Below are 14,823 nucleotides of genomic sequence, written 5' to 3'. Positions count from 1 at the left end.
AGAGCGATGGGAACATGAGAGAAAAGTTAGGAAAATCAGAAGCTCAGATGAGGACTTTCAAAAAAGAGAATACATAAGACAGACGGAAGGTAGTTGCCAAAGAGATAATATAAGAAAACTTCCCACCACTGAAGGGCGTGAGCACCTGGATTGAAAGGACCTGCCAGGTACCAGAACCATACATGAAAAATACAATCCATCATAAATTCCAGAATGCTAGGGAACAAGAGACGATTCTAAACGCTTGCAGAGAAAAGAACACCTTATATAAAGATCAGACATGATAATGGCACCAATTCTGAACAGCAACACTAGAAGCTGGAAAACAGTAGAGAAATACCAAACTTGTGGGAAAAAAATACTGTCTAACCAGAATTCTATACTGGGCAAATTCCCTCTCATGCTTGAAGATTAAATAAACATTTTCAAGTATGCAGAATCTTATTTTATTTCCACGCATTCATTTTCAGGAAGATATTTGACAGTTTGCGTCATCAAAAAAAAAAAAAAGGTAAACCAAGAAGGAAGAAGACATAAGATCCCAAGAGTGGGGTCTAACACAGAAGGAGACAAAGAGCATGCATGTCAGGGTGGAAGGAAGACCAGCCTCCAGACCACAGCTGCCCCGCAGGCAGTAAAGAGGCCTCCAAGCGGATGCCCCGAAGAGGAGTAAAGGGCATTAAGAAGCATTGTACATCCCTGTTGGAGACTGTGAGAATGAGAGGTTGTTAGGTGCCATTGAGTTGGTTCCGACTCATAGTGACCCTATGTACAACAGAACAAAACGCTGCCCAGTCCTGCACCATGCTTAAAATCATTGGTATGTTTGAACCCATTGTTGCAGCCACTGTGTCAGTCCATCTCACTGAGGGTCTTCCTCTCCTTCGCTGATGCTCTACCCTACCAGGCATGATATCCTTCTCCAGGGATTGATCCCTCCTGATAAAATGTCTAAAGTATGTGAGACCTAGTCTCGCCATCCTTGCTTCTGAGGAGCGTTCTGGTTGTATTTCTTCCATGATGGATTTCTAAGTTCTTTTGGCAGTCCGTAGTATATTCAATATTCTTTGTCAATACCACAATCCAAAGGCGTCAATTCTTCTTCAGTCTTCCTTATTCATTGTCCTGCTTTCACATGCATATGAGGCGATTTAAAACACCATGGCTTGGGTCAGGCACACCTTAGACTTCAAAGTGACATCTTTGCTTTTCAGCACTTTAAAAAGAGGTCTTTTGCAGCAGATTTGCCCAGTGCAGTACATCTTTTGATTTCTTAACGCTGCTTCCATGGCTGTTGATTGTGGATCCAAGTAAAACGCAATCTGTGACAACTTCAATCTTTTCTCCATTTATCATGATGTACCTTATTGGTCCAGTTGTGAGGATTTTTGTTTTCTTTATGTTGAGGTGTAATCCATACTGAAGATGGTGGTCTTTGATCTTCATCAGTGCTTCAAGCCCTCTTCACTTTGAGCAAGCAAGGTTGTGTCATCTGTGTAACGCAGGTTGTTAATGAGTCTTTCTCCAATCCCGATGCCCCATTCTTCTTCATATAGTCCAGCTTCTCAGATTATTTGCTCAGCATACAGATTGAATAGGTATGGTGAAAGGACACAACCCTGACGCACACCTTTCTTGACATTAAACCACAAAGTATCCCCTTGTTCTATTTGAACAGCTGCCTCTTGATGTATGTACATGTTCCTCATGAGCACGATTAAGTGTTCTGGAATTCCCACTCTTTGCAGTGTTATCAGTAATTTGTTATGATCTGCACAGTTGAATGCCTTAGCATAGTCAATAAAGCCTAGGTAAACATCTTTCTGGAATTCTCTGCTTGTAGCCAGGATCCATCTGACAGTGGCAATGATATCCCTGGGTCCACATCCTCTTCTGAATTTGGCTTGAATTTCTGGCAGCCCTCTGTCTGTATACTGCTGTAGCTGCTTTTGAATGCTCTTCAGCAAAATTTCACTTTTATGTGGTATTAATGGTTTTGTTTGATAATTTCCACATTCGGTTGGATCACCTTTCATGGGACTAGGCATAAATATGGATCTCTTCCAGTCAGTTGGCCAGGTAGCTGTCTTCCAAATTTCTTGGAATAGATGAGTGAGCACTTCCAGTACTGCATCCATTTGTTGAAACATCTTAATTAGTATTCCATCAATCCCTGGAGCCTTGCTTTTCACCAGTGCCTTCAGAGCAGCTTGGATTTCTTTCTTTAGTACCATCAGTTTCTGATCATATGCCACCTCTTGAAATGGTTGACCGGCGACCAGTTCTTTTTGGTATAGTGACTCTGTGTCTTCCTTCCATCTTCTTTTGATGCTTCCTGCTTCATTTAATAGAGATAGGTACCTAGAAAGAAAGCAAATGGAAAAAAATGAGGTCATATCAACTCTTAGTAAAAACAAAAAGCTATTCATAAAAGGAAATGTAGTCTTACTCCGTTCTGTGGTTCTGCAGTGAACAGTATTTACAGTCACAAAGTGTAGACCCTAATATAGATGTAACTAAAAACTGATCTAACCAGAATATAACCTGAATGTGCATTTAACCAGGATTGAGATTTTCACTCTACTTGACCAGTACAATAGAGACAGTGATCAGCTGGAATAGATGCTAGCCATAAACAAAAATACTGGCCCCTACCAGCTAAAAAACCAGTGCTTGATTAAGCCTGCTGACAGAATGGGATGAGCTGAGAGTGTGTGCACGTGTGTTAGGAAGGAGGCGGAGGGGAGAGTGTCAGCAAGCAAAAACAATCTTCTGTGGTAGGAATCCAGCGTAACGGCTAAAACTGAAAAACAAAGAAATTGCAGTGGAAATGCGTTATAGAAATTTGGAGGTAAACAGTAAAAGGAAAAAGGTAAGTGATTTGAAAATGTCTTCCTCCAGGAAATGAGATTATATGCCCATGCTTTTCACTATATCTACATTTATAACTTTGAAACTTAAAAATATATGTATTTGGAGGAGGTAACAGTTTTTGTTACTAATTTGAAATTTTCACCATTCTAGGCTCCAACAAAAATTTTAACTTCATTCTAAAGTTATTAGTGTCCTTTGCAGGGGTGATTCGCTTGTAAGAATTAAGACACCGTATCTTTCTGTGAACAACAAGAAGCCTACACTAGGCATAGTTTGTGTTTAGGTGTAGTGTTTGTGTCTAAATATGATGTGAATTAACAGCCCCACTAAAATCTATTGAGAGTTCATGCAGTTGACTTCCACACTGCTCACCCAGTCTCCAGAGTCTATAGCCATCAGCAAGCTCAAGCGTTTTCCCTCTTCTAGCTCCACCCCCTTATTACCAGTTGCCTTAGTTATCTAGTGTTGCTATAACAGAAATACTGCAAGTGGATGACTTTAACAAACAGAGGTTTATTTTCTCACAGCTTAGGAGGCTAGAAGTCTAAATTCAGAGCACTGGCTCTAGGGAAAGGCTTTCTCTGTGTTGGCTCTGGAGGAAGGTCCTTGTCTGTTCAGCTTCTGTTTCCTGGTTCCTTGGAGATCTCCATGTGGCCTGGCATCTATCTTACCCCTTCTCTACTCTGCTTGCTTGTTTAATCCCTTTTTTGTCTCAAAAGAGATTGACTTGGAATGTCAAATGGTACAACCACTTTGGAAATCAATTTGGTGCTTCCTTAAAAAGTTAGAACTACCATACGATCCAGCAATCCCACTCCTTGGAATATATCCTAGAGAAATAAGAGCCTCAACACAAACAGATATATGCACACCCATGTTTATTGCAGCACTGTTTACAATAGCAAAAACATGGAAGCAACCAAGGTGCCCATCAATGGATGAATGGATAAATAAATTAGGGTATATTTCACACAATGGAATACTACGCATCGATAAAGAACAGTGGTGAATCTGTGAAACATTTCGTAACATGGAGGAACCTGGAAGGCATTACGCTGAGTGAAATTAGTTGCGAAAGGACAAATATTGTGTAAGACCACTATTATAAGAACTTGAGAAATAGTTTTAAACTGAGAAGAAAACATTCTTTTGTGGTTACGAGAAGGGGGAGGGGGGGTGGGAGAGGGGTATTCACTAATTAGATAGTAGATAAGAACTACTTTAGGTGAAGGGAAAGACAGCACACAATACAGGGGAGGTCAGCACAATTGGACTAAACCAAAAGCAAAGAAGTTTTCCTGAATAAGCTGAATGCTTCGAAGGCCAGCATAGCAGGGGCAGGGGTCTGGGGACCATGGTTTCAGGGGACATCTAAGTCAATTGGCATAATAAAATCTGTTAACAAAACATTCTGCATCCCGCTTTGAAGAGTGGCGTGTGGGGTCTTAAACGCTAGCAAGCAGCCATCTAAGATGCATCAATTGGTCTCAACCCACCTGGATCAAAGGAGAATGAAGAACACCAAGGACACAAGGTAATTACGAGCCCAAGAGACAGAAAGGGCCACATGAACCAGAGACTACATCATCCTGAGGCCAGAAGAACTAGATGGTGCCCAGCTACAACCGATAACTGCCCTGAAGGGAACACAACAGAGAACCCCTGAGGGAGCAGGAGAGCAGTGGGATGCAGACCCCAAATTCTCATAAGACCAGACTTAATGGTCTGACTGAGACTAGAAGGACCCCGGTGGTCATGGCCTCCAGACCTTCTGTTGGCCCAGGACAGTAACCATTCCTGAAGCCAACTCTTCAGACATGGATTGGACTGGACAATGGGTTGGAGAGGGATGCTGGTGAGGAGTGAGCTTCTTGGATCAGGGGGACACTTGAGACTATGTTGGCATCTCCTGCCTGGAGGGGAGATGAGAGGGTGGAGGGGGTTAGAAACTGGCGAAAAGGACACGAAAAGAGAGTGGAGGGAGGGAGCGAGCTGTCTCATTAGGGGGAGAGTAATTGGGAGTGTGTAGCAAGATGTATGTGGGTTTTTGTGTGAGAGACTGACTTGTAAACTTTCACTTAAAGCACACTAAAAATTATTTAAAAAAAAAAAAAAAGATTGACTCAGGATACACCCTACACTAATTCTGCCTCGTTAACATTACAAAGATAGCCTATTATCAAATGGAATTATAACGACAGGCATAGAGGTTAGGATTTACAACACATATCTTTGGCAGTCATAATTAAATCCATGATGCCGGTCTCCTGTTGTGATGATATTTTTCAGTAGAGGTCCTTGTCTTCTGTGTCTTTGGGGACCACTGTAGGTAACAAACATATTCTGCTCTCATGCATATTCACAGACTCCTTTGACACAAGCAGAAGGCCACGAGAGAGCAGTCTACAGCTCAGAATTGCCATAGGACTAATAAAAATACTGATTAAAAAATATGTGTCTCTGTATACTGTTCCCTCTTTCCACTGCAGACCAGCTATCCTAGAAGCATCCTCACCTCTCTGCTCCTGAACAGCAGTCAGGGTTCTGCCTCTGAGGAGGCAGCCCCCAGGTCAGATGCTCCAGACAGCACGGGAGACCAGCCTGGCCTCCACCAAGAAAGCCCTTCCAATGGCAAGTCCCAGTGGCTGGACACCGCCCAGAAGTCACCCCTCCATGTTGGAGACACGAGGAAAGAGGACGACCCCAACGAGGACTGGTGTGCAGTGTGTCAGAACGGAGGGGAGCTCCTGTGCTGTGAGAAGTGCCCCAAAGTGTTCCACCTGTCCTGCCACGTGCCCACGCTGGCCAATTTCCCCAGGTAGGAGTGCTGCTGCCCTCCCACAGCCTCTCGCTGTCAGTGAGAGCAGCAGTCAACTTCTGGAGATGATTGTGACGCAAAACCTGCCCATGCATTCCACGGGTCCTACCTGCTTCCTTTGCTTCTCTCCAGAAACTGCTCTGTCATGAGCAGGAAAACAGCAGGCCCTTTACGTTCCCACACGGAGTTAGGTGGGACGGTGGTCCTCAGACCTAACAACTACCACAGCTATTGAATCTTATTTGTCAGGCATTGAGCTGTGTAATTGACAAATAATCTCAGTTCAGTTCCCAAACACACCGAACAAGATGATGATAAAGACCCTTGGGTTGATCTCTCAGTTCTTTAATGGTTTTACTTTTTAAAAATTTCGTGCGTTTTTCGTGAATCATTTGAGAAGCAGTGCTATTAACACCTCACGTCATCCACAGTTTCACCTGTGTTTTTTTTATTTGCTGTATGTGTTTTATACATGCATCTCATGCCTCCGTAGCTAGACCATGCTAACTGCTTAGGCCCTTGCGTTGTATTTCTCCTGCTGTTTCCACATGCTGCTGTGCGCATAACAGATGTGCGCTAAGTGCTCAGTAAAGAATCCATGCCAGACGCATGGTGCTGTAGGTGGGGGGTGGCGGAGGTGGTGACGAGAACTGATGCCTCAGGAACTCATTAGCGCATTGTTCCCCTGCAGCGGAGAGTGGATTTGCACTTTCTGCCGAGACTTATCGAAACCAGAAGTGGAATATGATTGCGATGCTCCCGGTCACAGCTCGGAAAAGAAGAAGAGCGATGGCCTTGGTAGATTAATGCCAATTGATAAAAGGGTAAGTTCCCGAGCATTTCCAACCTCGAGTGTTCACCAGTTTTCTGTTAGATTTGTGATGGTGATGCAGGTGTGCATTTCATCACAGAAGCAGATGTTCAGTCAAATTTCATACTGATTTCCTTTTTTGTTAGAAAAAAATAAACACTGCTATAGGGTCGCTATGAGTTGGAATCGACTCGAGGGCAGTAGGTTTTTTTTTTAAATACGTGTTTTGGAAACCCTGATGGTGTAGTGGTTAAGTGCTACAGCTGCTAACCAAACAGTCAGCAGTTGAGTCCGCCAGGCGCTCCTTAGAAACTCTGTGGGGCAGTTTTGCTCTGTCCTATAGGGTCGCTATGAGTCGAAATCGGCTCGATGGCAGTGGTTTGGGGTTTTTGGTTTTATACATGTTTTAGAAAAGTTTAAGCTATTGTACCTGAACAAGATGGAACAAGTAATTTTATGTGACCTGACTTTTGAATTTAGTCTCTCATGAGTAAACTTTATTTTGTTTTATTTCTACCACAAGTATGTTTCTTCCTCAAAATTTGTTGACAGTCGGCAGCAAGGAGAGATGGATTTTTCTATTATACTCTTCCTCAAATTTCTTTCACCATAAGGTACTAGGTTTATACACCAAAGCCAGTTAATATATTTAACTGGAATTAACATTTAAAGCTACTAAGTCAACACCTTTTTATTAATAAATAACCTCCTTTGCTAAGTTATTAAGTAGAACAGCCAGTACAACAGTTGTCATGCAGGAGGGGGACCAAACGCACACACTGCAAGACCTGCCCCGGGTCCACTGGCGCCCAGGCTGAGAAGCCACAGAGCCTTATCCCCACCCTCCCACCCCACATTCCACAGCCTCCGGGCACTCCATGGGGAGACCTCGCACCTGGATCTCTGAGTACATGCTTCTTCCTACATCACCTGTAACTGATGCACGGTATACAGACTGGAATGAGAGGTGGAAATTTGTTTTTGAACTTCAGATGGGTTTCTAGTGACACTGTTTCCTGGTTTAATTACAGGGACTGCTCTCAGCGATCACATACTCCCCAAACTGCCCACCAGTACAGCTCAGGAGAGCAAAAGTCCAAGCGTCCTAATTTTTCTTCTATTCGTCGTGTTTTCATTTTTATTCTGGTACTCTGAGACCTTTGAGATTATTATTAAAAATAAGCTGTGGCTTCATGGTTTTTGTTTATTTTTTGTTCTGTTTTAATTTTTATTTGTTTATTTTTGCTTAGAAGTGTGAACGGCTACTTTTATTTCTTTACTGCCATGAAATGAGCCTGGCTTTTCAAGACCCAGTTCCTCTAACCGTAAGTATTAATGATACTTTGTGCTTTTTTCACACATCGCAATGACTTTTCTGAAATTTGATTTATGAGAATCTAGTTTCTACACCATTTTCCAGCTGTTGGTTAATTATATCTAATTCAAACCTAAGAGGTTATTAGTATATAGTGAATGCTCTGATCCTAAATAGATACATTTTAACATTACTAATTGGCCCAAAACTTCCATTCATTCTGATCTTATTGATGTTGCCTAACTATTCCCTGGAACGATTTCTATCAGTTTTTTTCCCCTCAGGAGGTATAGGCATAACCTAAGCTGTTGGAAAACTTCTTCATTTGAGATAAAAGGCCAAAATTCTCTGTACCGTATTTTTACACAAATAACGTGCCTTCTGTGTGTGTTTGGCAACCACACCCTTCCCCCTTCGAGGTATTTTCATAAGCACCTCTATGCCATTTTTTTTACATGTTGCTATATAAAAAATTAGCATAATGCACTTATGAAAATACTTTTTGGCGGGGGGGTGTGGTTGGCAAACAAAGGTAGAAGGCACGTGTTACTTGCGTAAAACGCAGTACTTATCTTGATTTATAGGCCCAGATCCATTGCCATCCAGTTGATTCCGACTCACAGTGACTCTATAGGACAGAGTAGAACTGCCCTATAAGGTTTCCAGGGAGTGGCTGGTGGATTCAAACTGCTGACCTTTTGGTTAGCTGCCGAGCTCTTAACCACTTTGCCACTAAACGCAAAACCAAACCCACTGCCGTCGAGTCAATTCCGACACATAGCGACCCTATAGAATAGAGTAGAACTGGTCCATAGAGTTTCCAAGGAGCGCCTGGCAGATTCCAACTGCTGACCACTTGGTTAGCAGCCGTAGCACTTAACCATTATGCCACCAGGGTTTCCACTGTGCCACTAGAGCTCTTTTATAGACCCAGAATTCAAGAAATAAGACGATTTTAACAATGGATAAATGTGTGTTAACACTGACTTCAAAAGGTCCACATTGAAAGTTTGATACGAACTTTATTGCGTGGTTTTAGAGCGCTGGAAAGGGCCTACTAGCCAAAATATACTCTCCTGTTATTTTCTGATGTCTGAAATTCCTGAAGAAATTATTACTAAATTTATTCTACAGTTTGAAAAGTTTAGAAACTTAATGCCAGATGAGAAAACTAGCTTCGTAAATATACTGAGCTGGTAACAGTCAACTACATTCTTGAGAACAAGTTTTGAGAAGGTGAGATGAGGAAAGGAAATAAATACTTCCAGGGGAGGGGCCTTTTACGCCCAAAGAAGAAGGAGAAAATAAGCCCAAGGAAAGAGCCTTGTAACGCCAGTACCAACGCTGTCTACTCAGAAGCTCTTCCTAGTACCAACAGCAGCGGCAGCAAAATGGGTCCCTTTTTCTTGATAAATTGTATCTCATTATAAAATCCTGTAAGGTTGTAGGATTATCGTGTTTGGAGTATGAGGAGGCAAGGGTTCAGCGAGGTTAAGTATCTGGCCCAGGGTCCTGTTGTTGAGCAGCAGAGCTGGGGCCTAACCCAGATGCCAGTCCTCGTTCTTCCCCTCATGTGCTAACGGGGCAGCAGAAGCATGTCACATCTGTACTCTTTCTAGTAATTGCCCTCTGCTTCATCATGAAGACAGAGAATAGAGGTTTAAGAGGGAAAATGTGAAGACAAGTTTTTCATTAAAAATAATTGGCAAAAAAATTTTAAAAGGAATGACACAAAACATTCACTAATGTGGGGGAAGCAGTGGGCACTTGTAAGTGTTGTTGGATAGGTTTCCTTACCAAGGACAGAATAATGCAGAGAAGCAGTGAGAACAATCTGACTTGTATACACGAGAAGTAGGATTTATTTAGGACCAGGTAGAAGTCCGTTATTTGTATTATAGCATCTCATTTATTTTGAAAGGTGCCTGATTATTACAAAATAATTAAAAATCCAATGGACTTGTCAACCATCAAGAAAAGACTACAGGAGGATTATTCCATATACACAAAGCCTGAAGACTTTGTTTCTGACTTTAGATTGATCTTTCAAAACTGTGCTGAATTCAATGAGGTGAGAGAAGAGGGGAAAAAACAAACCTGCCATAGCAGTGTGAAAGTAACCTGCAACCAAACGCCATGTCGGCAAATGAGGAGACCGAGATACCTATGCTAGCATAAATGTCCAAAAGGTCGCCTCTGTCAGATGTAAATATAGGAAGATTTTATCTACATTTATATTCAAAGGTGTATTGTATGGTGAGTGGAAATGTAAATTATAGCTGATAGCTTGTAGATAATTTAGAAAATAGTTTCATCTAACCTAGAAGGATTATTATTCTACCCTTATTTCTTGAAATGTAGCCCTTTCAGACTTTAGTCTTCCTGATGCTGGTCTTGAAATATTAAGATGTGGTCCATGTGGCTCTAATTTAAAAATCTTTTATCTGTCCATTTACCTAAACATCTGACTGACCTACAGCCCTTTGTGGATGGTTTGATCTGTGTGTTGGTTACTCATCCTGAGGACCACATTTCATTTCATTTGTTCTAGAAATACCTGTTCCATGGTTCTGGACTGTGGCATCTCTTTGATCTCTCTTTGGAAATCCAGGCTTACCACTGCTACCTCTTTTCACAATAATCCTGAGAGGCCAAAGCCTGTTAGTCACTCGTTGGCTGACTTTCTCTAGACTTTTTCCAACTCTAGACTATTAATTTGTTTTATATCAATTACTAGAAAAATGCATAAACATTTTTCCAAAACAATCCACTCACATTCACAGTCTCCAGAGTCACAAGCATGCTGAGGGAACAAGAGTGTGAGAGATTCATTCCTTGTGCTGAGTGGCAGTTTTTTTTGTTCGCTTTTAATGCGTGGTTGGTTGGTTTGTTTTAATTCATGTTTTCCTTTTCATCCAACAGCCTGATTCAGAAGTAGCCAATGCTGGTATAAAACTTGAAAGCTATTTTGAAGAACTTCTCAAGAACCTTTATCCAGATAAAAGGTTTCCTAAGGTAGAATTCAGGAATGAACCAGAAGATAATTTTAGTGATGATTCAGACGATGACTTTGTACAGCCCCGGAAGAAACGCCTCAAGAGCATCGAGGAGCGCCAGTTGCTTAAATAGGCAGCACCACTGTCATGTGCTGCACTTTGGACTGTTTTCGTTTGCGGTTTCAAGAACATTTTGTCAGTGATTACAACATTACAAAGAAGAATTTGTGACCACTCTGATCTCTAAGTTTTTGATGTTTACTAGACTTTGATTTGCTTAATAATCCATTTCTTTTAACCTCTTACGAAGGAAGGAAGGGAGAGCGAGAAAGAGAGAAGCATCAACAATGAAATAAAAAGACATTTTTCCCACTTCTTGGATTTCGAAATGGCAATCTGGGGCTATAGCTACTATAGAAAGGAAATAGACTTCGTATAAACTCTTAAGTTGAAGTTTTAATGTGGTTTGAATGTGTGTGTTAATCCATTTTTAGAAAACTAATACCACTACCCATTAATGACGGCCCGACCGTGTGAGTTCGGCGAGTGGTACTGAGAGCAGTACTCTGTGAACGTGAATGGTATGAGAGTTGTATCCCGGGAAGCCGATGGTGCCACGAAAGGGTAGATGAGATGCTGTTAAGAAGGCACCTAATAGTATATCATGTAAGATGGCAACTGTATTAAAGAAAAATCAGGAAAACAAATGTTTGGTTTTTGTTTCTACCTTGTATACAGAGGCGTTTTGTAGAGCAGGTTTTCGAGGCTGTTTTTTATATGTTTCTAAAGCTAGACTTTCTTTAGCTTCGTCCACGGAGGAAGTCAGCGTCCACACGTTTGGTTTTGCTGTGTATCTCTGTGTGGCTGGTTGGTTGGTTTTTAGCTGTGCGGGTGGTCCTAAGGTCACCACAGTCCTTGTCGCAGTCTGACTTTTGGTGGAGCCACCCTAAGTTCCAGATGCAGCCATGGGTGCTGTACTTGCTGTGAGGGTTCTTCATCAGATTCCCTTTGGGTATTAAATATAAGTTGCCCTGAAAGGAACTAGTTTCTGTGAGTTTCAATTCGGAACGAAAGTGTGTTGTGGGATTTGGGAGCAGGCAGTTGGGGGAAATTATAGTGAAAATTAAGTGTTGTCTGAAGTATCTGTTTCCTGTTTTTAAGAGTCAGAGTTTCAGATCGAACCTTTAGTCTGCCTTAGCTCTGAGTGTCATTCTCCCGATAAACAGACACAAAGGGTTCATCTTCTGAGGGCAAGGCCAGTGCTTCGTGGGCCCGGCCCAGCTAGCGTGGCTGACTGACGGCACCTAGTCCTCTGAGGGCAGGCCGGTGCTTCGTGGGCCCGGCCCAGCTAGCGTGGCTGACTGACGGCATCTAGTCCTCTGAGGGCAGGCCGGTGCTTCGTGGGCCCGGCCCAGCTAGCGTGGCTGACTGACGGCATCTAGTTCTCACCCTTGTTGCTCATTGCTTCCCAGGATCGTGAACCGTCAAGGAAGGGAATTCGGTTAGTGGAGGAGAAGAAAATTGCTGTTCCATTTGTTAATCAAACATTTGACTAAATATTTATGCAGGAGTATTTTTAGTTTGCCAAAGGAAACCTTTATAAAACATTAGTTGACTGAAGGAAATTTCTTTCTCCTGGCCGATAGAATAGAATAGAGCTGACGTGAAAGACCGCCAGCCTCTGGATTGTCTCGTCTCCCGTTAACTCATTGCTGAGGACTTGCTCTTACCCACATGGCATCACTTCTTAAAATGGACAGCTTGCAGATATTCTATAACTAATTCACTGGGTTGTCAGGTACTGCAGAAGGTCAAATACAAGGAGAACATAACTTATTCGCAACCGTTTCCCACTTTCTATTTAGACTTAGGTCTTGTCCAGTATGTCAGTTAAGTATTCACTGTTAAAGTCTCAGTCACCTTTCCAAATGTGTTGTTTCTTGTTGTTGTGCTGTTTTGAATATGCGTCTGACATTTGTTCTCCAAAGACTATTTGAACACATTTTGATAACAATGCATATCGTTTATTAAAAAAAAAAAAAAAACTTTGCCATCGAGTCAATTCCAACTCATGACGGCCCTGTGTACCTTTAAATTGTCTTTTTTTGCTGAAACATCTTTAGCACAGCAGCTATGGACCTTTTGCTAATAAGTTTATTGTTGATATCTTAGAATACTGTTCTTTTGTCAATTTGTTCTTCCAGACTTGTCCCTGGGCTAAAACAGAGCAACACAAATACATTATTTTGAGGAGCATCCAGAAAGGAGGTAGAAGTTAAGAGAAGAAAAAATAGTTTCCTAAATGGTACTGAGCCAGAATTTCTACCAGTACCCAAAACTTTCACTGTTACATTCAGTGCCGTGTTACGCTTTTTAGTCAGTATACCTGTTTCACCTTCCACACTTTTGCTGAATGAAAGGCAGTTGAGAACCATCTTTCCTGTAATTGTATGTAATATAAATGACCATGTTAAAAGTAAATGTCTTGGGTTTCTCTCTCCAAATAGCCTGTTTATAATGGTGTTTAAGATTAAAGCTCTGTTACCTTATTAACAAGTACCCACGCCTGGGTGAATCCCAGCTAAGTAGCCCTTAAATTCTGATAGCAGTCAACTGTGAGATGGCCCTACTGTTGTACCCCATGACCATCGAGATCTAGAGCACATCCCCCAGAAAGCTCAGGATGACTCAAGCAATCCTCACTGAAACTTAAGCACCCCATTCTTTACTTACGATCAGAAGCTCTGGGAGAGCCCCCATAGGCTTTGGACTAAGAGCCCTTGTTGCCGCTGTCATAGCTGCAGGTCCACCGTTGCTGAATGTGGCCACACCTTGGCCAAGGCTATGAACAGGCAGATGTTTGGGCACCAGGGTTTGCCCAGTTCCCACTCCTGATGAGCTTTCCCGGTGCTGGCAGTGAGGAAACCCAGGTGCACTCCATTGTAGGAATGGACCGAGGTGTACCAATAAGGAAACCCAGGTATACATCATTGTAGGAATGGTCTGAGATACATTGTATTAAAAGTAGAGAGTATTTTACATTGTCATATGGCAGTACAGTTATTTTGCCCTTTGAATTAACAGGCTTTGCTTGTCTTTTCTGAATGGAGGGCAGGAAAGTGGAGGCTACTAAAAGAAAAGAAAAGTGTCCCCTCCCCAGGGAAGTTTTACTCTCTTCCAAGCTGAAGGATAGGCTGTACGTTATACTACCACACAGTAATACAGGTGTAACCTGACTCAGGAATGCTTTCGAAAAGGTTAACTCTGCAGTCCAAAGGGTGAGTATGTACACAATTGCTCGGCTTATGAATTTGCATTTCAGAGTGCTTAAACTTTAAATTTGGGTTCCTTGGAGAGACACCTAAAGGAGAAACTCTTCCTTTTACCGAGGCCTGATCCACAAGCCAGTGTGAATCCCAAAAGTAGGTTTCTGCATGTGAAGAAAAGGTGTTTAGGTTTAAATTGCAGATGTACTCGTTATCTGTTTATCTGTGTTCCTTATGAATGAGAGAAACAGAGTGGTCTGGTTGGCCATTAAAATGACAGACATGACCGTGATGAGCGCAACCATCTCATTTCTTATTGAAATTGAGCCCTTCCGTGTACATAATTTATAACCTCATGCAAATGAATACTTGATATCTTTACAAACGTTTATTAACCTTCATCTGGGGTATCATATTCACATGCTGGTGACTCGTGTTCCTGAGTGAGGAGCATGCTAGGCAGTCAGATCATAGAGTTCTTTCTCCATGAAGATTCTTCTTGTTGTAAAGGACATCTGAGGGCCGTAGTCTTTGTTATCTTTCTTCCTTTTTTTAAAAAATTATTTGGTATAGACTGGTGCATTGGTGTTAATAAAAACTAACTGATGGATTTTTACTGTGTTTTACCGATAAGGATTCTTTCCTGGCAAGATTATTGTATGTCACTCAGCAGTATCTTGACTAGTTTAAGAGTCCCTGTTGCTGTCTTTGTGTATTCCTCTAGCCATAATATTGATACACAT

General features: G+C 41.9%; 1 protein-coding gene across 4 annotated transcripts in view; it reads left to right on the top strand.

Moving 5' to 3' along the window:
* The window catches only part of TRIM24 (tripartite motif containing 24), a 128,314-nt gene extending 113,618 nt beyond the window's left edge, over nt 1-14,696 (top strand). For 2 of the 4 annotated variants that reach the window (XM_049893909.1, XM_049893907.1), the window contains exons 15-19: nt 5,364-5,692; nt 6,384-6,516; nt 7,754-7,828; nt 9,740-9,889; nt 10,741-14,696. In XM_049893909.1, coding sequence (XP_049749866.1) covers nt 5,364-5,692; nt 6,384-6,516; nt 7,754-7,828; nt 9,740-9,889; nt 10,741-10,947 — 894 coding nt within the window. In that variant the 3' untranslated portion in view covers nt 10,948-14,696. The remainder of the gene's footprint in view (nt 1-5,363; nt 5,693-6,383; nt 6,517-7,753; nt 7,829-9,739; nt 9,890-10,740) is intronic. The other 2 variants (XM_049893910.1, XM_049893908.1) reach the window with 1 other exon arrangement.
* The last annotated feature ends 127 nt before the right edge of the window (nt 14,697-14,823 follow it).

Source organism: Elephas maximus, chromosome 8 (assembly GCF_024166365.1).
Source record: "Elephas maximus indicus isolate mEleMax1 chromosome 8, mEleMax1 primary haplotype, whole genome shotgun sequence".
Taxonomy (NCBI): domain Eukaryota; kingdom Metazoa; phylum Chordata; class Mammalia; order Proboscidea; family Elephantidae; genus Elephas; species Elephas maximus.
This window is presented reverse-complemented; position numbering and strand designations above follow the sequence as displayed.